Below are 23,736 nucleotides of genomic sequence, written 5' to 3'. Positions count from 1 at the left end.
CTAACTAAACAGAGAAAAAACAGCTCTCTAGGTCAGAGCGTGACAGTACCCCCCCCCCCAAAGGTGCGGACTCCCGGCCGCAAACCTGAACCTATAGGGGAGGGTCCGGGTGGGCATCTATAATTGGTGGCGGCTCTGGTTCAGGGCGTAGCACCCCCACCGCCCACTGATCCCCCCGCTTCTGTGTGTCCGGAGGAACCAGACCGTGGATCATTGCTGGAGGCTTTGGGACGCCAACCGCCACTGACGACTCTGGGATGCAGACTGCCGCTGAAGACTCTGGGCTGCAGACCGCCGCTGAAGACTCTGGGCTGCAGACCGCCGCTGAAGACTCTGGGCTGCAGACCGCCGCTGAAGACACTGGGCTGCAGACCGCCGCTGAAGACTCTGGGCTGCAGACCGCCGCTGAAGACTCTGGGCTGCAGACCGCCGTTGAAGACTCTGGGCTGCAGACCGCCGCTGAAGACTCTGGGCTGCAGACCGCCGTTGAAGACTCTGGGCTGAAGACCGCCGTTGAAGACTCCGGGCTGCAAACCGTCGCTGGAGGCTGCGGACTGGGGAGCGTCGCCGGAGGCTCCGGACTGAGGAGCGTCGCCGGAGGCTCCGGACTGAGAAGCGTCGCCGGAGGCTCCGGACTGGAGAGCGTCGTTGTAGGTTCCGGACTAGGGACCGTTTCTGCAGGCTCCTTGTCATGGATCATCTCTACAGGTTCCGCGCCATGGATCATCACTGGAGGCTTCGTGCCATGGATCAGCTCTACAGGTGCCGGGCCATGGATTATCCCTACAGGCTTCGTGCCCTGGATCATCTCTACAGGCTTCGGACCATTGATTATCACTGGAGGCTTTCTTTGTGGAGCTGGAACAGGTCTCACCGGACTGGGGAGACGCACTGAGGACCGAGTGCTCAAAGCAGGCACCAGCCATACTGGGCTATGGAGGCTTACTGGAGGAAGAGTGCGAGGAGCAGGCACCGAACGTACTGGACTATGGAGGCGCACTGGAGGGAGAGTGCGAGGAGCAGGCACAGGACGTACCAGGCTATGGAGGCGCACTGGAGAGAGAGTGCGAGAAGCAGGCACAGGACGTACTGGGCTATGGAGGCGCACTGGAGAGAGTGCGAGAGGCAGGCACATGCTCACCAAAATAAGCACGGATAGTTGGCTCAGGTCTCACCCCTTGCCCAGTCAAACTACCCGTGTGACCCCCCCAAAAAAAATGTTTGGGGGGTGCCTCTCGTTCCTCCCTGGTAGGCCACGACACTTGTCCAATACCTGTTCCCCTGGGAGGCGCTCCTCTCCTGCCCCTAACTCCTCCAAAACCCAAGATATACTCCTCCTTATCTCCTTAATTGTCCATAGCTCCATATCACGCTGCTTGGTCCCTTGGTGGTGGGAGGTTCTGTCACATGCGTCGTATAGAGGAGACCAAGCGTGTTGCGTGCTCATAATATATTTTAATGAAAAACGAACACTTATACAAAAGAAACAAAACGACAGCAAACAGTTCCGTCAGGCAACATAACAACTAAACGGAGAACAACTACCCACGGAAACTAAAAGAAAAAAAGGCTGCCTAAGTATGGCTTCCAATCAGAGACAACGATAGACAGATGCCTCCGATTGGAAACCATACCCGGCCAAAACATAGAAATGCAAACATAGAATGCCCACCCTCTATCACACCCTGACCTAACTAAACAGAGAAAAAAAACAGCTCTCTACGTCAGAGTGTGACATATGGACCCAAAATTGAATCACGCAGCTGACCAAATTACACAATATTTTAGTTCTGGGTTAACTGAGATTAGACTGCTCTAAGAAGTGACTGCAATCCACACTTTGGTTTTGGTAGAAAAGTCACTAAAGTTCAATATACTGTATTTTCTTATACATCCGCTGTATTGTGTGCTAATTCATTGTTAAAATGAAGTGTTTTGTAAAACTAAAACTAGTGGCAACTGAGCTGCCACCAACGTTAAGGAGTTTTGAAACACATGGGTGTAAGGGGTTATGAGACAGATAATATTTTTTTTTTTTAAATAGATTGATTGATCCTTTGTGGCTAAATTATAGGCCTTCTCATGGTGTAGTAAGCTATTCTAAATTATTTCATTTCTTTCTGAACAGATAGCAGTAATTCTATAACTTTGGCAAATTTATTAGGGGTGATGCAGCTCCTCCAGAACCGTTCGCACGGCTATGATTCTATAAGGATATAGATTACAAAGTGCAACACTGGAGAGAGGAGAGTTGCAGGCTCACGGCTATCAGAGCAGAGAAATGGAGAAAGATCATAAAAAGTTAATCTCCTTCTAGTTCTGAGAGAAACAGGTGCGCTTCTCACACAGTGCCCGCTTGTCTCAAATATACTGTAGGTTACAATGTTGCGCAAACCATAAGCCCGGGCCGGCCCAACCTGAATCAACTCTCGGACTATCAGGCCTGTAATGAAAATCTACTTTTTCACATTGTGTTTTTTGGGGGGCAGGAGAATTAATGAAGAAGAAACTCAAATTATCTATTTTATTCAATTGATTACATTGCAAAAAGTGAGAGAAAAAACATTCATGCCCAGAGAGGTACTGGATCTGGCCAAATTGGTTCCGGAAGGAAACAGTCCAAAATGGAGAGATGCCGGATCCTGTCGGCTCAAATTAAGCACTGCATTTCATGTTTCAGAATACTTTAGGATGAATTTTTCAGTACACCTTAAATTGCTCAGCTGTGGATCTGGCCCAAAAACAAGGCATAGCCAGGAACGTGCTGCAAATCAATCAGTGAACAACAGCATGCAGACAAAACAGGCCTTTAGCAATATGTGACCGACCGTCTCGATTCGGTCTTATGTAGCAAAATTGTGTTTTTTACATTGGATAAAAGTAGAGACTCAGAGCTAGAAAATAGTATATCATACATTACAGTTGAGGAACAATGGGAAAGTAATTCTGCTTTGAAAGTTGATAAACTTGTAACCTCACTTTTGAGGAAATGGCCCTTGAATGTTTTGGTAGACCTACTTGAGTGCTCTTCTGTGTCTACACCCATTCAGGATCGTTCAAACCCTCTAAAGCCTTAGCCCCACCCATCTATTTAAGGATTCACATGTGAGGCCATGTATTAAACATCCAAGATTTCAAGACTAAAGGCTGGTTTATACTACGTTTGTGTTTTACATTTAATGTCGAGTGCCAGAGTGTGCTCAGAGAGAGCACTGGGCGTTCATAAACTCAGAGCGTTGTCAGATTGTCAGTTTGTAAATTCAGAGTGTTTCGCTTTCGGAGCGTTCAGAGTGCACACTGGACTTTCTGGCCGAAGAGTAGGGTTGATCCGAGCATTCTGACCTAACAGCAGTCAAGCACCCAAGGTAACTGGCTAAGGTTGGCTACTTTGTTAGCTACTTCCAGACACAAATGAGACAACAGCTCACTCTGACCATTTGACTCGCCCTAGCAGAGCTGGTAAGGCTGTTTTTATGTTATCCAGAGTGTTGGTGACTGAAACTGTGCTGCAGACAACAATTTAATGACGCTTTTTTGCCAACGTTTACTGACACCAGCCATTTTCAAAGGGTGTTGAGCGTTCATTAATTCGTAAGTTATTCTGCGCTCTGGCTCACTCAGATGAGAGTGCTCTGAAATCGGAGCAGAAAGCTAGAGCAAATTTACCAGATACGTCTATCGACAGTTATTGCAACGAAATGATTAACGTTCTATTGAAATGGTTAGTTGCATAGGGGAGTCTTTTTTTTTAGACATGTAGGTAGCTAGCTAAACAATGAACCATAACCCCAACTCATAACATTACTACGCTACATGAATCTGTGTCACACCCTGACCTGAGAGAGCCTTTTTATGTCTCTATTTAGGTTTGGTCAGGGTGTGATTTGGGTGGGCATTCTATGTCCTTTTTTCTATGTTTTTGTATTTCTTTGTTTTGGCCAGGTATGGCTCTCAATCAGGGACAGCTGTACATCGTTGTCGCTGATTGGGAGCCATACTTAGGCAGCCTGTTTTCCTTTGGGGTTTTGTGGGTAGTTATTTCTGTTTAGTGTTTTGCACCTGACGGTACTGTTGGTCGTTTTGTTATTTTGTCTAAAGTGTTCTCAGTAAATACATTTCATGATGAGCACTAACCATGCTGCATCTTGGTCCCCTCTTTCAGACGATCGTTACAATCTGCAGGTAGCTAACCAACCAGGTTCAGTGTTAGCTAGCTAAAATTAGGCTATAACTAGCAATGCAAATGACTCTGAAATACGAATAATATAACTACACAGATCATACACATAACGTTAGCTAGTGAGCCAGCCAGCTAACGTTAGATAGCTAGCTAACAGTACACTTTAACTTGAAATGAAAATAACTTTCTGACAAAATTAGAAACATGTAATATCTGAATATGTTTTTAGCTAGACTATCTTACCCGTATACATGGATGGACGCTTCTCCCTCTCTGTCACGGATGTCATGGTTGCTCTTAGTTTGAAGATGTAATCCGGAGACAGGCGTTTTATACAACAGTGCTCTCTTTTCGACTCCGTCTGCATATTTTCAATCAAAGGCCAGAATTTTGTCCATCTCCTTAGCCATCAAATTCGAATTACACTGATTTCAAAACTCGGTCCTTGAAAAAGTGGAGAGCAATTCTTATGCAGTTCTACTACGTGATATCTTTCAAAAAAGCAGAGTTAGAAAGGATTACCAGCACATACTGACCAGCTCATGTTATAGACAGAAGCGAGCTACATGGCAGACCAATCCGAACTCATCTCTCGGCATGTCCAGCCCACTCATTATCTAAGTCAATCTTGGCTAGCGGGAAGGTTGCTGACTTTTTCTGTTGCTAAACCAACTAGGCTCGTAATTTAAAAAATTGATTTGTATTTACAGATGGCATACAAGTTTGTTATTAAGGCACATGAAAGTTCACATGTTCCAGAAGGCTTTTCTGTGAAGTAGTGATGTACGACATACGCCTAGTTTCCTGAAACAAGTCACATATCCCAAAAACAGGACAGGTCAAAGTAAAATGGACAATATGGAATGAACAGTCAGGCTACTCACAACTGCTGTTCAGGAGTTTTATCCCGTGTACTAAATGATCAGTGGTTTCCAGTTTGTATCCATACAATTTTACGAGCTGATCATAGCGAAAATAAAATACTTCTGTATTTCCCGCTGCGTGAACACATTGCAAATAGGCTCTGGATAACTCCTCCTGATAAAGTTGGGTAGCTGATATTCAGACCTTAAATAGCCAAACTGATTAGTCACGGGAATCAGGACTAATAAAGCCAATGCAACGGCCTGTTTAACAAACTGTGGGCCTACCACATGGATGGGCATTCATAAAATTCCATTGCGGGCGACCTGGTTGGCTACACCCCAGTAAGCACGGACCGATGCTGACGTCTTTTGGACGTCTTTTTTTGGTCCGGACCGGCCATCTTTCTTTTTGTGTTTTACAAACAGTAGGCCTACCACAAAGATAGGCACTCCTAAAATTACATTTCAGGTGACACTGTAGACCAGGGATGGGAAACTCCAGTACTCTGTGGCCTGATTGGTGACACACTTTTGCCCCAGCTAACACATCTTACACCAATAATCAACTAATCATAATCTTCAGTTAGAATGCAATTAGTTTCATCAGCTGTGTTGACTAGGGATGGGTAAAAAGTGTGACACTACTCCGGCCCCTGAGGACTGGAGTTGCCCATCCCTGCTGTAGGCTATACCTCAGTAAGCACGGGCCGATGCTGGTTGTGGTCATTACTTGTCAGTAGTTGTAGTCTGTAGTGGTCAGTAGTTGTGGTCAGTAGTTTTGTGGTTGTGGTCAGTAGTTGTGTGATTGTAGTCAGTTGTGTGGTTCAGTAGTTGTGTGGTCAGTAGTTGTGTTTACTTGTTGTGGTCAGTAGTTGTGTGGTTGTGGTCAGTAGTTGTGTGGTTGCGGTCAGTAGTTGAATGGTTGTGGTCTGTAGTTGTCAGTATTTGTGGTCTGTTGTGGTCAGTAGCTGTTGTCAGTAGTCGTGGTCTGTCAGTAGTTTTGTGGTTGTGTTCAGTAGTTGTGTGGTTCAGTAGTTGTGTGGTCAGTAGTTGTCCTCAGTTGTTGTGGTCATTAGTTGTGGTCAGTAGTAATGGTATGTAGTTCTGTTGTTGTGGTCAGTAGTTGTGGTCAGTAGCTGTGTGGTTGTGGTAAGTAGTTGTGGTCAGTCATTGTGGTCATTAGTTATGGTCTGTAGTTGTGTTCTTGTGGTTAGTAGTTGTGTGGTTGTGGTCAGTAGTTGGTGAGGAGTTGTGGTCAGTCATTGTAGTCATTAGTTATGGTCTGTAGTTGTGTTGTTGTGGTTAGTAGGTATGGTCAGTAGATGTACTCAGTAGTGCTGTGGTTTGGTTGTGGTCACTAGTTGTGTGTTTCAGTAGTTGTGTGGTCAGTAGTTGTGTGGTTGTGGTCAGTGTCTAAACTGCAGTTGTTGCGTGCGAAAACTGAAAGAAGTGCAATGAGAAATGATCGGTGGCAGTTGTTGGCCGAGGCAGTTGTTTCTAGGCAACAGTTGCCTTGGCAGGACTGCTCCCTTCATTGCTAAAGCCAGTGTGAGAAACTTGCTAAGAAACATTAGTGCTTTGAAACTAAACAAATACTGCACTCTCACCTACAAAACTTTGCCAGATTCATGATAGTTTTTAGACAAAGCAAGGAAAGTGAACTTCAAAATGTGGCCTTTAGAATGTTAAGAAAATGCCAGGAAGTCGATGGAGGACAAAAAGAAGGACCAAAAAATGTATAACTTAAAAACTCTAATAAAAGATTTCAAGAAGTTATATGTTAGCACACTGGTCCTGACAAGTGTACACGTTTTAAAGTTCGAACTGCATTTCTAGCTTAAACGTTGTAAGATGAGTAGCGTGCTAAATAATAATAATAAAAAGTCAGTGTCACGACTTCCGCCGAAGTCAGTCCCTCGCCTTGTTCGGGCGGCGTTCGGCGGTCGACGTCACCGGCCTTCTAGCCATCGCCGATCCACTTTTCATTTTCCATTTGTTTTGTCTTTGTTTTACACACCTGGTTTCAATTCCCCAATTACATGTTCATTATTTAACCCTCTGTTTTCCCCATGGTTTTTGTGCGTTTTTGTTTATTGTATTTCGGTCCTTTTGTGTGGGCTTGGTAATTCTACATGTACTTGGTATTTTGAGTAAAGTTACTTTAATTACTCATCTCTGCTGTCCTGCGCCTGACTCCTCTGCACCAGCTACACCCAGACCATTACAGTCAGAAGTATGACGAAGATTTAAAGTCAGGACTTTTGCTTTGCAAGTCTCACCTAAAAAGTGGGAAATAATTATTACAATATTAATAACATTATAATTAATAATAATAATAACTAGACGGTAACTTTTACAAGTAAAGTTGTGGGGCTTGCTTTAGCTCTTTCAAAGTATTTTTGTGGAATTTGAAGAAGTTTAAAAAGTTTTATTTCACTATTTAAAGCAAAGCAGTTACATATAGTAAAAGTTACATTTGGTGAAATAATTGGTCTGATTACTTTGATAGACTACTAATTAAATGTATTACTTAGTGTGGGGCAGTTACAGTGGCTTGCGAAAGTATTCACCCCCCTTGGAATATTTCCTATTTTGTTGCCTTACAACCTGGAATTAAAATGTTTTTTGGGGGGATTTGTATCATTTGATTTACACAACATGCCTACAACTTTGAAGATGCTAAATAGGTTTTATTGTGAAACAAACAAGAAATAAGACAAAAAAAATGAACTTGAGCGTCCATAACTATTCACCCCCCCTGTCACGGTTGTCGTAGGTTAAAGTGGACCAAGACGCAACGGGGAAATGTGCACTCATCTTCTTTTTATTTAAACGGACAAAGAAGGTAAACCAAAATAAATACGTACACAACAAAAACACAACGACTAATACCAGGCCGGTAAGGCAACAAAGCTATACCTAGCACAATCTCCCACAAATACTAAAACAAACACATACCTATTTATAGAACCCTCAATCAGAGGCAACGAGAAAACACCTGCCTCCAATTGAGGGTTCAACCCCCAATTACCTAAACATAGAAATAGAAATAACTAGACTGAACATAGAAATACATAAACATAGAACAGTGCCCAAAACCCGGAATACTAAATCAAACACCCTACAACTAACACAACCAGCCCGAACCACATAAAACAAATACCCTCTGCCACGTCCTGACCAAACTACAAATAACAAAATAACCCCTATACTGGTCAGGACGTGACACCCCCAAAGTCAATACTTTGTAGAGCCACCTTCTGCACCAATTACAGCTCCAAGTCCCTTGGGGTATGTCTCTATAAGCTTGGCACATCTAGCCACTGGAATTATTTCCCATTCTTCAAGGCAAAATTACTCCAGCTCCTTCAAGTTGGATGGGTTCCGCTGGTGTACAACAATCTTTAAGTCATACCACAGATTCTCAATTTGATTGAGGTCTGGGCTTTGACTAGGCCATTCCAAGACATTTAAATGTTTCCCCTTAAACCACTCAAGTGTTGCTTTAGCAGTATGCTTAGGGTCATTGACCTGCTGGAAGGTGAACCTCCGTCCCAGTCTCAAATCTCTGGAAGACTTAAACAGGTTTCCCTCAAGAATTTCCCTGTATTTAGAGCCATCCATCATTCCTTCATTTCTGACCAGTTTCCCAGTCCCTGCCGATGAAAAACATCTCAGGGTGATGAGAGGTTTTGGGTTTGCGCCAGACATAGCCTTTTCCTTGATGGCCAAAAAGCTCAATTTTAGTCTCATCTGACCAGAGTACCTTCTTCCATATGTTTGGGGAGTCTCCCACATGCCTTTTGGCGAACACCAAACGTGTTTGCTTATTTTTTCTATAAGCAATGGCTTTCTTCTGGCCACTCTTCCATAAAGCCCAGCTCTGTGGAGTGTACACCTTAAAGTGGGTATATGGACAGAGCGATCAGTGAAACAAACTGGATCTATTGCCTGGGCTACTGGGGGAGGTTGAGGCCAAAGGAATGCATTACAGTAGTAAAATGATGGAAGAAATACAAGCGAAAAATAAGATATTGAAAACTACTGTGGACTCCCTAAAAGACACTACAGAGAGGCTACAGTATGAAAATAAAACAATGAAAGCCGAATTACTTGCTCTAAAGTGCAGAAGTATGAACAATAATATTGTTATAATGGGAATAAAGGAGGATGAAAATGAAAGGGAGTGCCCGGGGTTGGCTTGCAGTCGGCTCTGGCACAGCCATGGCACGATACAACAGGAATACAACAGGGTAAAATTTGATGCCTAAGACGTATTTTTACTTGCAATCATTAGCGGCCATTTTTTTATCGGCATACAACAGGATATAATGAGGACTGCATGAAATATGTCTTGCTTGTAATGGACATTAAAAAAAGGACTGGTCTTGTGATATATACTGCTCAAAAAAATAAAGGGAACACTAAAATAACACATCCTAGATCTGAATGAATGAAATAATCTTATTAAATACTTTTTTCTTTACATAGTTGAATGTGCTGACAACAAAATCACACAAAAATAATCAATGGAAATTCAATTTATCAACCCATGGAGGTCTGGATTTGGAGTCACACTCAAAATTAAAGTGGAAAACCACACTACAGGCTGATCCAACTTTGATGTAATGTCCTTAAAACAAGTCAAAATGAGGCTCAGTAGTGTGTGTGACCTCCACGTGCCTGTATGACCTCCCTACCACGCCTGGGCATGCTCCCGATGAGGTGGCGGATGGTCTCCTGAGGGATCTCCTCCCAGACCTGGACTAAAGCATCCGCCAACTCTTGGACAGTCTGTGGTGCAACGTGGCGTTGGTGGATGGAGTGAGACATAATATCCCAGATGTACTCAATTGGATTCAGGTCTGGGGAACGGGCGGGCCAGTCCATAGCATCAATGCCTTCCTCTTGCAGGAACTGCTGACACACTCCAGCCACATGAGGTCTATAATTGTCTTGCATTAGGAGGAACCCAGGGCCAACCGCACCAGCATATGGTCTCACAAGGGGTCTGAAGATCTCATCTCGGTACCTAATGGCAGTCAGGCTACCTCTGGCGAGCACATGGAGGGCTGTGCGGCCCCCCAAAGAAATGCCACACCATGACTGACCCACCGCCAAACCGGTCATGCTGGAGGATGTTGCAGGCAGCAGAACGTTCTCCACGGCGTCTCCAGACTCTGTCACGTCTGTCACATGCTCAGTGTGAACCTGCTTTCATCTATGAAGAGCACAGGGCGCCAGTGGCGAATTTGCCAATCTTGGTGTTCTCTGGCAAATGCCAAACGTCCTGCACGGTGTTGGGCTGTAAGCACAACCCCCACCTGTGGACGTCGGGCCCTCATACCACACTCATGGAGTCTGTTTCTGACCATTTGAGCAGACACATGCACATTTGTGGCCTGCTGGAGGTCCTTTTGCAGGGCTCTGGCAGTGCTTCTCCTGCTCCTCCTTGCACAAAGGCGGAGGTAGCGGTCCTGCTGCTGGGTTGTTGCCCTCCTACGGCCTCCTCCACGTCTCCTGATGTACTGGCCTGTCTCCTGGTAGCGCCTCCATGCTCTGGACACTACGCTGACAGACACAGCAAACCTTCTTGCCACAGCTCGCATTGATGTGCCATCCTGGATGTGCTGCACTACCTGAGCCACTTGTGTGGGTTGTAGACTCCGTCTCATGCTACCACTAGAGTGAAAGCACCGCCAGCATTCAAAAGTGACCAAAACATCAGCCAGGAAGCATAGGAACTGAGAAGTGGTCTGTGGTCCCCACCGGCAGAACCACTCCTTTATTGGGGGTGTCTTGCTAATTGCCTATAATTTCCACCTGTTGTCTATTCCATTTGCACAACAGCATGTGAAATGTATTGTCAATCAGTGTTGCTTCCTAAGTGGACAGTTTGATTTCACAGAAGTGTGATTGACTTGGAGTTACATTGTGTTGTTTAAGTGTTCCCTTTATTCTTTTGAGCAGTGTACATTTTAGAAAACACATTTTATCTTAATTATTCATCAAATCCAAGATTGATGCAAGAATATCAATGAAACTACCAATGTAAGAATCGGGTGGCCGATAGATGCATCCAATTACCAGTTTTTTACCACAAAAGAAATTAACAGGAAGGAATTTCTATGAAAAGAGATTCAACATCAATGTTATCAGATGTAAGTGTGAGGTCCTCTCTTACAAGCAATTGAAAACAGTTATGAACAAAAATGGACACTACTCCCACTGAGAGAAGACAGACAATGAACAAGTTGCTCATGATTTTTAGGAAGACTCCGAACGATCAAATGAATGGTAGAAAAATAAGCTTGTCTTGCAATTAGATAAACTGCTATACAGGTCTATCATAAGTGATAGACTTATTTCTGTTAAATTTCAAGAAATGTTCATCTGGATCAACACAATCATTATATTTATAATTTGCTTAATTAATATCTAATGGGATGAAGACCACGTTATCAGGGTTGATATCCTGCCCAGCTAAGAGGAATCATCCAGAGAGTGGAAAGTAAACATAGAAGTGCATGCCTCACATGTCCGATACAACCATTAATTTGTATTAGAGTTATAAATAGGGGTCCACATCCTATGGAACGCACATTGACACAGAAGGGGGGGGGGGGGATCATACTTCAGGTATGCGATGTTGCCTTTTTTCGTTATGGCAGCAGTTCCTTTCTTTTGAGGCACACATTTTTGGGAAAGTCTTCATTTTGGTTCCCTTCAGACACTTGACTCTCCTGAAAATCTCCTTGTCTTTGAACCTGAGCAGTTTCACCACTATCGGGAAGAATATACACTGTCTTCTTGGAAAGCAACTCCAGTGTAGATTTGGCCTTGTTTTTTAAGTTATTGTCCTGCTGAAAGGTGCCTTCATTTACCAGTGTGGTGAAACACAGACTGAACCAGGTTTTCCTATAGGATTTTACCTGTGCTTTACCCATTCCGTTTCTTTTTTTATCCTGAAAAACTCCCCAGTCCTTAATAATTACAAGCATACCCATAACATGGTGTAGCCACCACTAAGCTTGGAATTATGGCACTCAGTAATGTGATTTGGATTTGGATTGTTATGTTTGGATTTGCCCCAAACATAACAATATGTATTCAGAACAAAAAGTTAATTGCTTTGCCAATTCTTTTGCAGTACTACTTTAGTGCGTTGTTGTAAACAGGATGCATGTTTTGAAATATTTTTATTCTGTACAGACTTCCTTCTTTTCACTCTGTCAATTAGGTTAGAATTGTGGAGTAACTACAATGTTGTTGATTCATCTTGAGTTTTCTCCCATCACAGCCATTAAACTCTGTAACTGTTTTAAAGTCACCATTGCCTCATGGTGAAATCCCTGAGTGGTTTTCTTCCTCTCTGGCAACTGAGTTAGGAAGGACGCCTGTATCTTTGTAGTGACTGGGTGTATTGATAAACCATTCAAAGTATAATTAATAACTTCAGCATGCACAAAGGGATATTCAATGTCTGCTTTTTTATTTTTACCCAACTACCAATAGTTGCCCTTCTTTGCGAGGTATTGGAAAACCTCCCTGGTCTTTGTGGTTGAAATTCACTGCTCGACTGAGGGACCTTAAAGATAATTGTATGTGTGGGGTACAGAGATGAGGTAGTCATTCAAAAATAATTTAAATCAATAATATTGCACACGAGTGAGTCCAACTTATTATGTGACTTGTTAAGCACATTTTTACTCCTGAACTGATTGAGGCTTGCCAGAACAAAGGTGTTGAGCACTTATTGTCTCAAGATATTTAAGCTTTCATTTTTTTTACATTTGTAAAAATTTTGAAAAACAGAATTCCACTTTGACATTATGGGGTATTGTGTGTAGGCCAGTGACCCCAAAAAATACTATTTAATTGCTATTTTTTAATTCAGGCTGTAACACAACAAAATGTGGAAAAGGTCAAGGGGTGTGAATACTCTCTGAAGGCACTGTATAAAGGCCTGATAATACATATCAATAACACGTAATTTATAGTTACCTTCCAGTTGAAGAGCTTGGCTGAGAGGCCTCAGGTGGTGGCTCCTCAACTTCCTCTGAATTCATGATCTAATTTTCTTCATTCTCCTCTTCACTGAGTAGCTCAGCATCAAGGGCATCTTTCTCTAAGAAGGCCGTGCCTTCATGGTCCTCATCCTGCAGGGATTCCGAAGCAATGACCCGTATTTCATCTGCCGTCAGTGTCCTCCTCCTCATGGACAGGGACTGTAATATCCGCTGGTAATGGTCTCCGCTGTCCATTTCTAAAACTCAAACATAAAGACAAACAATGAACATTAACATTTCAAATGTAAATCAGTGACAACCCCTCCAAAGAATAGCGTAAGATTGACATAAAGTTATATACAGAATAGACTTCAGTACATAAAAAAGGGAATCATCAATGAAATTATATATTGTATCCACAAGTTATCAATCGCATGGTGACAATGTTTCATGTTATTATACAAAGGTTTTCACTATAACATTTGAGAAAACATGCCATATAATTGTATATCTGATAGTCCATAACTGAAATAATATGATAATGTATACCTCTGTAAGTAGCAGTCCCAAATCAGCTAGACCAGGAACATTTAGTTACCAAGCTGACCACCAAAGCCATTATTTCTAAGCTATTATAATTAGGTTTAGGCTATAACATTACATTAATTCTTGGAATCAACAGCCAGAAGCCTTAATATTTTATAGGATTCATATCACAGATAAAAAGACACCTAATGATATACAGCCATTAGGGGTTAACTGGCTATGGGGATATGTCTAGCTATTAAAATGTACTCATCCAATGTTTCTTCACAGCAACCCTTTCCCTTTTAGCACGCTAGCTAGGGACACAATACAGTGCCTTCTGAAAGTATTCAGACACCTTGACTTTTTCCACATTTTGTTACATTACAGACTTATTCTAAAATTGATTTTTTTTAATTCCTCAGCAATCTACACCTCATAATGACAAAGTGAAAACAGATTTTTAGACATGTTAAAAAATGTAGGCTGTAACCGAAATGTGGGAAAACTCAAGGGATCTGAATACTTTCTGAATGTACTGTATAATCACGAGCCAGTTAGTTTCTAGCTCTAACACCTATTGACAAATGCATTTTATTTTGTAGTTATCAAAGTAAACATTAACATCAAGTAGGCTACCTTGCTTTGTTTTGGGTGACTGACTTGAACATCACAGGCTAGCTAGCCATCATAGCTAGTTAGGTGGCTAGCTAGCAATCTAGCTAGATAGCTACCATTATCTGAGAAGATTTCATAAAGCTTCTTAAAGTTTTCAGTTACTTAAAAAATATCAATGTCATTGATCAGAATATATTAACGTTTACCTCAGAAATTGTCAACTCATATTCAAGCTGATTCTACTACTTGGCTTGGTAGATAGTTAGCTCACCAGGCATCAAAAGTTAATTTCACAGACTCATCTAATCAATCAGAAAAAAACAGACTAAAATGTAAATATTATCATTACTAACATAAAAATGAATTACATACAGTTTCTTACCTTGATATTTTTGTCCAAATTTGAATGATGGAGCTGCCAAAGTCAAATCGAACGGGGAGAGAAGCGCCTCCCTGTGGCAGCAGCCTCAAATGAGCAATATTCCTGTTGAGGCTAATTCCCGCCCCTTAACCCCTAAACCAATCATATATTATTAATGCATAATTTAACCTATCAAAAGAGGGGGTTTATGAAAATGTCGGCGATTGCAGCACAGAGATATTGATGTGACAACCACTGGAAACATGTTTCTGATTTTCGACTGGACAGGCAGAAAAAGGTTAACCATTGGTATGTTCTAGGGGACATTTTGAGACCTTAAGGAGCATCCGGTACTGCTGGGCTCTACCAATGGCATGTCCAGCTTTTTGTGAGAAATTACAATCTTCACACAAAAAGTATTTATAAAGTATAAATATCCCACACTTTAGATAGGGCCACACAAAAATATGTAACTAATGATTAGTAAATGTTATTTAAGGACCTATGTTATACATCTTATTAAACGTTACTTTAAACGTTGTTTATAAATGTTTGAATAAACTATTTACTTATCCATTTTAAATGCTTTATTATGTGGAGATATTATAAAGTGCTACCAAATATTTGTTTCAATAAATTGGACTAAATTAGACTCTCCATTGACACCCATGTAGATTGTAGCGTCCTGCATAACTTCTGGATTTTGCAAGGTAAGTCGAATATGAATATCAGGATTTCGTACAAACATGACATTCATGTAAGGTGAAAGCTTATTCATGTAATTATATTCTGTTTCCTATACTGGAATTCCTATTCTGCGTCCTGGGGACTATTTAATCAGAATTGAAATCAATAATTGAATTTGATCAGCAATTGAATTCAGAAATAATTCCAACCCTGCTTCTACGGGCCAAATCCAAACTTGAAGTAAGTGTGCATAACTTGCTGTCACACTCTTTATGTGAAAGTTACAGGCACGTGAGTCAAATTAGAATGTCCCTGTGTTATGTTCAGACGGCCTTCACCTTGTCGTCTGTATGCTCTTTCTCCATTTGGGTGCTGAGCTGGGCTATCTCCTGGTCAAGTTCCTGACTGAGGTGGTAGCAGCGCTCTATTCTGTCCTCAATGGTGCACTCTGTGGCTTGATACTCCATTTCCAGCTGGGTCAGCGTAATCCGCAGGTCCTTATCCAGAACCCTCTTCATGTCCTCGTACTTCTTCTTAATCTTTTCCTTCAGTGCATTGGTCTTCTTCTGAAGTGGGGGAGGGGTCATGTGAAATTATCAGAATTAGCACTTTGAAAAACCAATCATAATTAGACTACATTTGACAGCAGTGCAATGGATTCACAGTGGCAAGTGACTATGACATCTTTGGAAAGCCTTTAAAACCATTGCTGCAATTCAACCCATTTTAGGTCTATTTCACCATCATTATCCAAGATGGCGTAGCAGTTCAGACATCCTTTACCCTCCTCTTGTCCTGTCCCGTGTATATATATATTTACATATTTTTCTTCGCATATCTTTTTACATTTTTTCTTCTAAAAACTCAACCTCCAAGCACTCTCCTGCAACCCGCCTCACCAATTTAAAAAAGAAAGTATTATTTACCTCAAATCTGAAATCCACAACAGAAGCTAGCCAGAGGTTAGCCATTTTCACTGGCTAACGTTGGAGTTCAGCTAGCCACGGTTAGCTATCCTCAGCTATCCATTTGCTCGAAAAGCTATCGCCAGTTTTTGTACAGCGCGACTCAGACCAGAGCATACCGGACCTATTCTCTCTCCTTTCCCCGGATTTCTACCGCAGGCTCTGGACATTTACACCTGGATCTTGCAGCTAACTAGCTGCTACCTGAGTGACTATTGGCAACGTCGGTCCCGGAATTAACACACATTATTCCGGAGCTAGCCAGCTGAAGAGTTCCGTCAGCCACTCGTGGGCTTTTCCTGAGCTAGCCAGCTGAAGTGTCTCCTGGGCTACAATCACCTATCCTGACCCGTTTTACTGCCGATGCGGAGCCCCATCGGGCCTTCACGACTGGACCACCGACGTTATCTGCCCGAGGGAGTTATCCAACTGGCCCCTCCGTCGCGACGTAACCTGATCGCCCATCGGCGGCCAGCTAATCGTTAGCTGTCTTATCGGCTGCGATCTGAATAGGTCTATCGGACACTTTTCTTGGGCCACTATAACTAACTATTTTGCCAACTTGGACTGGTCCCCCCTTCCACACGGAACCCCACTAACCCACAGACGGCAACGCACGAGGTGGCTAAAAACAGACCTCCCTCCATCTTCCACCAGTTTGCTACCTATGGCCCGGCTAGCTGTCTGAATCTCACTGGACCCTTTGATCACTCGGCTAAGCATGCCTCTCCTTAATGTCAATATGCCATGTCCATTGCTGTTCTAGTGTTTATTGGCTTATTTCACTGTAGAGCCTCTAGCCCTGCTCATTATACCTTATCCAACCTCTCAGTTCCTCCACACACACATGCTATGACATCTTCTGGTTTCAATGATGTTTCTAGAGACAATATCTCTCTCATCATCACTAAATGCCTAGGTTTAACTCCTCTGTATTCACATCCCACCATACCTTTGTCTGTACATTATACCTTGAAGCTATTTTATCACCCCCAGAAACCTGCTCCTTTTTCTCTCTATTCTGGACGTCACAGACGACCAATTCTTATAGCTTTTAGCCGTACCCTCATACTCATTCTTCTCTGCTCCTCTGGGGATGTAGTGGTGAATCCAGGCCCTGCAGTGCCTGGCTCCACTCCTACTCCCCAGGCGCTCTCTTTTGATGACTTTTGTAACCGTAATAGCCTTGGTTTCATGCATGTTAACATTAGAAGCCTCCTCCCTAAGTTTGTTTTATTCACTGCTTTAGCACACTCTGCCAACCAGGATGTCCTAGCTGTGTCTGAATCTTGGGTTAGGAAGTCCATCAAAAACTCTGAAATCTTCATCCCTAACTTCAACGTTTTCAGACAAGATAGAACGACCAAAAGGGGCGGTGTTGCAATCTACTGCAGAGATAGCCTGCAGAGTTCTGTCCTGCTATCCAGGTCTGTACCCAAACAATTTGAACTTCTACTTTTAAAAATCCACCTCTCCAAAAACAAGTCTCTCACCGTTGCCGCCTGCTATAGACCCCCCTCGGCCCCTAGCTGTGCTCTGGAAACCATATGTGAACTGATTGCCCCCCATCTATCTTCAGAGCTCGTGCTACTAGGTGACCTAAACTGGGACATGCTTAACACCCCAGCCATCCTACAGTCCAAGCTTGATGCCCTCAATCTCACACATATTATTAATGAACCCACCAGGTACAACCCCAAAGCCGCAAACACTGGCACCCTCATAGATATCATCCTAACCAACGTGCCCTCTAAATACACCTCTGCTGTTTTCAACCAAGATCTCAGCGATCACTGCCTCATTGCCTGCACCCGTAATGGGTCAGCGGTCAAACGACCTCCATTCATCACTGTCAAACGCTCCCTGAAACATTTCAACAAGCAAGCCTTTCTAATCGACCTGGCCCTGGTATCCTGGAAGGATATTGACCTCATCCCGTCAGTAGAGGATGCCTGGTTATTTTTTTTAAATGCCTTCCTCACCATCTTAAATAAGCATGCCCCTTTCAAGAAATTTAGAACCAGGAACAGATATAGCCCTTGGTTCTCCCCAGACCTGACTGCCCTTAACCAACACAAAAATATCCTGTGGCGTTCTGCATTAGCATCGAACAGCCCCCGCGATATGCAACTTTTCAGGGAAGTTAGAAACCAATACACACAGGCAGTTAGAAACGCCAAGGCTAGCTTTTTCAAACAGAAATTTGCTTTCTGCAACTCAAACTCTAAAAAGTTCTGGGACATTGTAAAGTCCATGGAGAATAAGAACACCTCCTCCCAACTGCCCACTGCACTGAGGATAGGAAACTCTGTCACCACCGATAAGCCCACTATAATTGAGAATTTCAATAAGCATTTTTCTACGGCTGGCCATGCTTTCCACCTAACTACCCCTACTGCATTCAAAAGCACAGCACCCCCCACAGCTACTCGCCTACAATCTGGACCCTTTCTTTCTAAAATGATCTGCCGAAATTATTGCAAACCCTATTACTAGCCTGTTCAACCTATCTTTCGTGTCGTCTGAGATTCCCATAGATTGGAAAGCAGCTGCTGTCATCCCCCTCTTCAAAGGAGGGGACACTCTTGACCCAAACTGCTACAGACCTATATCCATCCTGCCCTGCCTTTCCAAGGTCTTCGAAAGCCAAGTCAACAAACAGATTACCGACCATTTCGAATCCCACTGCACCCTCTCCGCTATGCAATCTGGTTTCAGAGCTGGTCATGGGTGCACCTCAGCCACGCTCAAGGTCCTAAACGACATCGTAACCGCCATCGATAAGAAACAATACTGTGCTGCCGTATTCATTGACCTGGCCAAAGCTTTTGACTCTGTTAATCACCACATCCTCATCGGCAGACTCAGTAGCCTTGGTTTCTCAAACGATTGCGTCGCCTGGTTCACCAACTACTTCTCTGATAGAGTTCAGTGTGTCAAATCGGAGGGCCTGCTGTCCGGACCTCTGGCAGTCTCTATGGGGGTACCACAGGGTTCAATTCTTGGGCCAACTCTTTTCTCTGTATACATCAATGATGTCGCTCTTGCTGCTGGTGAATCTCTGATCCACCTCTACGCAGACGACACCATTCTGTATACTTCTGGCCCTTCTTTGGACACTGTGTTAACAACCCTCCAGACGAGCTTCAATGCCATACAATTCTCCTTCCGTGGTCTCCAACTGTTCCTAAATACAAGTAAAACTAAATGCATGCTCTTCAACCGATCGCTGCCTGCACCTGCCCGCCTGTCCAGCATCACTTCTCTGGACGGTTCTGACTTAGAATTTGTGGACAACTACAAATACCTAGGTGTCTGGTTAGACTGTAAACTCTCCTTCCAGACTCACATCAATCATCTCCAATCCAAAGTTAAATCTAGAATTGGCTTCCTATTTCGCAACAAAGCATCCTTCACTCATGCTGCCAAACATACCCTCGTAAAACTGACCATCCTACCAATCCTCGACTTCGGCGATGTCATTTACAAAATAGCCTCTAATACCCTACTCAACAAGCTGGATGCAGTCTATCACAGTGCCATCCGTTTTGTCACCAAAGCCCCATATACTACCCACCACTGCGACCTGTACGCTCTCGTTGGCTGGCCTTCGCTTCATAATCGTCGCCAAACACATTGGCTCCAGGTCATCTACAAGACCCTGCTAGGTAAAGTCCCCCCTTATCTCCGCTCACTGGTCACCACCCACCCACCTGTAGCATGCGCTCCAGCAGGTGTATCTCTCTGGTCACCCCTAAAGCCAACTCCTCCTTTGGTCGTCTCTCCTTCCAGTTCTCTGCTGCCAATGACTGGAACGAACTACAAAAATCTCTGAAACTGGAAACACTTATTTCCCTCACTAGCTTTAAGCACCAGCTATCAGAGCAGCTCCCAGATCACTGCACCTGTACATAGCCCATCTATAATTTAGCCCAAACTACTACCTCTTCCCCTACTGTATTTATTTATTTTATTTATTTTGCTCCTTTGCACCATATTATTTATATTTTAACTTTGAACTTTCTTCAAATTACAAATCTACCATTCCAGTGTTTTACTTGCTATACTTGATTTACTTTGCCACCATGGACTTTTTTGCCTTTACCTCCCTTATCTCACATCATTTGCTCACATTGTATATAGTCTTATTTTTTTCTACTGTATCATTGATTGTATGTTGTTTTACTCCATGTGTAACTCTGTGTTTTTGTATGTTGTCGAACTGCTTTGCTTTATCTTGGCCAGGTCGCAATTGTAAATGAGAACTTGTTCTCAACTTGCCTACCTGGTTAAATAAAGGTGAAATAAATAAATACAAATAAATAAATAAAAATCTCCCAAAACTCCCTATCCCTCAGACATAATGTTCCATAAAAAATATTGGAATGAATTGTAATGGAACTAAATAAAATAGAATAGGATGCCAACAAGTGTTCTTCAGGCATCTGACGAGAGACATTCACCAGACAATCATTGACTTACTGTAAAGTCAACCTGCTTAGCTGCCAGCTTCTTCATCCTGTATGCGACAACATCCCTTTGCCTCTGTAGGTGCTGTTGATGTTTCACAAGTGTTTCCTTTGAATGAGTGAAAAGCAGCAAAGAGATAGGACATATAAAGTGAGAAGACGAGAAGGTTGAAGAAGCAGACAACAGAAAAATAATTGTTGCTTTAATCAAATCAATGGTGTACTTTTCTTTTGAGGAACAACTGATTTACAAAGGATTTACTTGCGTATGACCCTTCATGACAAACTCCTGTATGTATGACTGTCTGTCCTCCTTCCTTCTGTATCTCCTATCCCTCTTCCCCAGAAAAGGATAACTGCAACTTACCAGCAGAAGTATTATTACCCAAGCTTTTATACCCCTGTATCTGATGCCAAGGCATTGTTGTTGGAGGAGTTGGTTGGAGGGAGCATGGTATCTATTCCTCCCCCACACCACTGTCCTCATACCCTGGGAAGCATGTGCCTTGTTCCGTGTATGGGTTAGGGAGTGTAAATCTCAGCTCTGGAGACAGACACAATGGTGACTTCCCGAACCCTCTGGAAGGATCAGGGGGCCGGGTCACAAGAGAGCGTGGATTGCTCTGTCCTCCAGTGACTGAGCCGTCAAGAGGAGCACTATTTATATCTACCTGCCCCTGAACCCTTTGAGGCTTTTGTTTGTGTGTGGGTGGTTTGAGTAATTGAGTGTCCGTTTGTATAGGCATATGTTAGCATCTTTAACACCAGTGTAAAAGACTCTTTAAAATTGAGATCTCCACGTTTATAACAGCTCTCTAAGGAATTCAGGCTCGCTTTAAATAACGTGCAGCTTATGAAGGCTTCATTAAGCCTTCATAAACACAACATGCATGTGTTACAAATTATCTATAACTCTACGTCATGCTTTATAAAGGGTTCATAAATGTGGCATAACTGTGTGACTTAACCACCAGTGTCAAATGTGACAAAATCCACTATGTCAAATATGACATAAACCTGTTCTTTAAAAAAGGGTGGCGTAAGCACAGCTTAATTCTAGAACTTATAAATCATAGTAAATTGAGGCTTCACAAAGCATGTATAACCCTGTCATGCATCTTGGTAGAGCATTGCATCACCAGGATATTGGGTTTGATTCCTGGGACCACCCATATGTAAAAATGTATTCACACATGACTTTAAGTCCCTTTGGATAAAAGCATCTGCAAAATGTTATATATTATATTATATTTCACTAAACCACTTCTAGGATGGCCCAATCTCTTTCCCTATTGGGTGCATAGTCAGTATTGGACCTGACCTAAACTTCCCCCACTCTAAAGTGTAGTCAAAAGTCAAACTTTTTTTATTGAACAACAACAGCATTTAGATGTTCTGTGTTCACAATAATGCTTAAAACGCATAAGGGGATGACTTTTGAGGTCTGGGAAAAATGTGAGAAAAGTAAATTTATTTGGTGTATTTGCCCTTTTAATCAGTGAGCATGCCCTGGACTATTGTTTGGTTAGTGGATTTTCTGTACTGCAGTTAGTGCACGTAATGTGATTAGGCCGCCAATGTAATGGGTGGAGTAAAAGGCCAGCAACACTCCGTACCCCATGAAATGACACCATATATACATTCTACCAACCCTATTGAATATTCCCTTTAATACTTTTACTGCGGCACCCACAGTAGTTCTTGCTCTAAATCAAAATGTATTCCATATACTGTACAGTGATTCGCATTGGGGGCATTTATTTGACCTTGGAACATGTTTTAAAAACCACATTTTATGCAAATGTAACTTAAATATGAACATATGTTAATCATTATTAATGTTTAGACAATTATTTTGGTTATTGACACTTCTCTACTATTACGTGGGGCACATTTAATTAAAAAATGTCAGAAATTCTGTGACCCGGAAGTACTTCTGTCACAACGTCCACAAAAGGTGGCGCCTCTCGGCGGTCGTCGTCACCGGCCTACTAGCTGCCACCGATCTATGTTTCTGTGTTTTTTGGTTATGTCTGTTTAGGTCCGCACCTGTTCTGTGTTAGTTAATTAGTGTGGTATTTAGTTTGTCTGTTTCGTTTGGGGATTTGTGCAGGATTGTTTATTTGTCATGCCTTTTGGGCACGAAGGGGAATATTGTATTTTCCTTATTACGCTGCGCGTTTTAGGCATTAGGGATGCCGGGCTGCGTCCCGTCCCTTAGTATTTTTTGGAGCTGTTCTCCTATTGTATTATTGTGCACCCTGCCTTGTTGCGGCATTTTTTCAATTATTGATTAACCTGTTAGGGCTAGGGGGCAGTATTGACACGGCTGGATAAAAAACGTACCCAATTTAATCTGGTTACTACTCCTGCCCAGTAACTAGAATATGCATATAATTATTGGCTTTGGATAGAAAACACCCTAAAGTTTCTAAAACTGTTTGAATGGTGTCTGTGAGTATAACAGAACTCATATGGCAGGACAAAACCTGAGAAGATTCCATGCAGGAAGTGGCCCGTCTGACAATTTCTTGCCCTTCTTGATTATCTCTATCCATTACAGAGGATCTCTGCTGTTACGTGACACTTCCTACGGCTCCCATGGGCTCTCAGAAGGCGGCAAAAAGCTGAATCGTGGCTTTGCAGGCTCTGGCTGAAAAAAAGTAGCGCGTTTGGGTAGTGGCTGGTTACAGTACTGTGAGACTCAGGCGCGTGCCCGCGTCGACCCCATGCTATGTTTTCTTTCGTCTGTTTACCTAAACGCAGATTCCCGGTCGGAATATTATCGCTTTTTTACGAGAAAAATGGCATAAAGATGGATTTTAACCTCTCTGGGCTAGGCGGGACGAATTCGTCCCACCTACGTAACAGCCAGTTGAAGCCTGTGGCGCGATTTTCAAAACCTTAAAAATCCTATTACTTCAATTTCTCAAACATATGACTATTTTACAGCTATTTAAAGACAAGACTCTCGTTAATCTAACCACACTGTCCGATTTCAAAAAGGCTTTACAACGAAAGCAAAACATTAGATTATGTCAGCAGAGTACCAAGCC

General features: G+C 42.8%; 1 protein-coding gene across 1 annotated transcript in view; it reads right to left on the bottom strand.

Moving 5' to 3' along the window:
- si:ch211-28p3.4 (zinc-binding protein A33) overlaps positions 1-21,026 on the bottom strand; it is a 33,177-nt gene extending 12,151 nt beyond the window's left edge. The window contains exons 1-3 of the mRNA XM_014159315.2: positions 20,943-21,026; positions 20,694-20,789; positions 15,585-15,812 (exon numbers count right to left, since the gene is read on the bottom strand). Coding sequence (XP_014014790.1) covers positions 15,585-15,812; positions 20,694-20,789; positions 20,943-20,960 — 342 coding nt within the window. The 5' untranslated portion in view covers positions 20,961-21,026. The remainder of the gene's footprint in view (positions 1-15,584; positions 15,813-20,693; positions 20,790-20,942) is intronic.
- Between the last annotated feature and the right edge of the window lie 2,710 nt (positions 21,027-23,736).

Source organism: Salmo salar, chromosome ssa19, assembly GCF_905237065.1.
Source record: "Salmo salar chromosome ssa19, Ssal_v3.1, whole genome shotgun sequence".
Lineage (NCBI taxonomy): Eukaryota > Metazoa > Chordata > Actinopteri > Salmoniformes > Salmonidae > Salmo > Salmo salar.
Note: the sequence above shows the minus strand (reverse complement) of the source record. Positions and strands in the feature narration are given on the sequence as shown.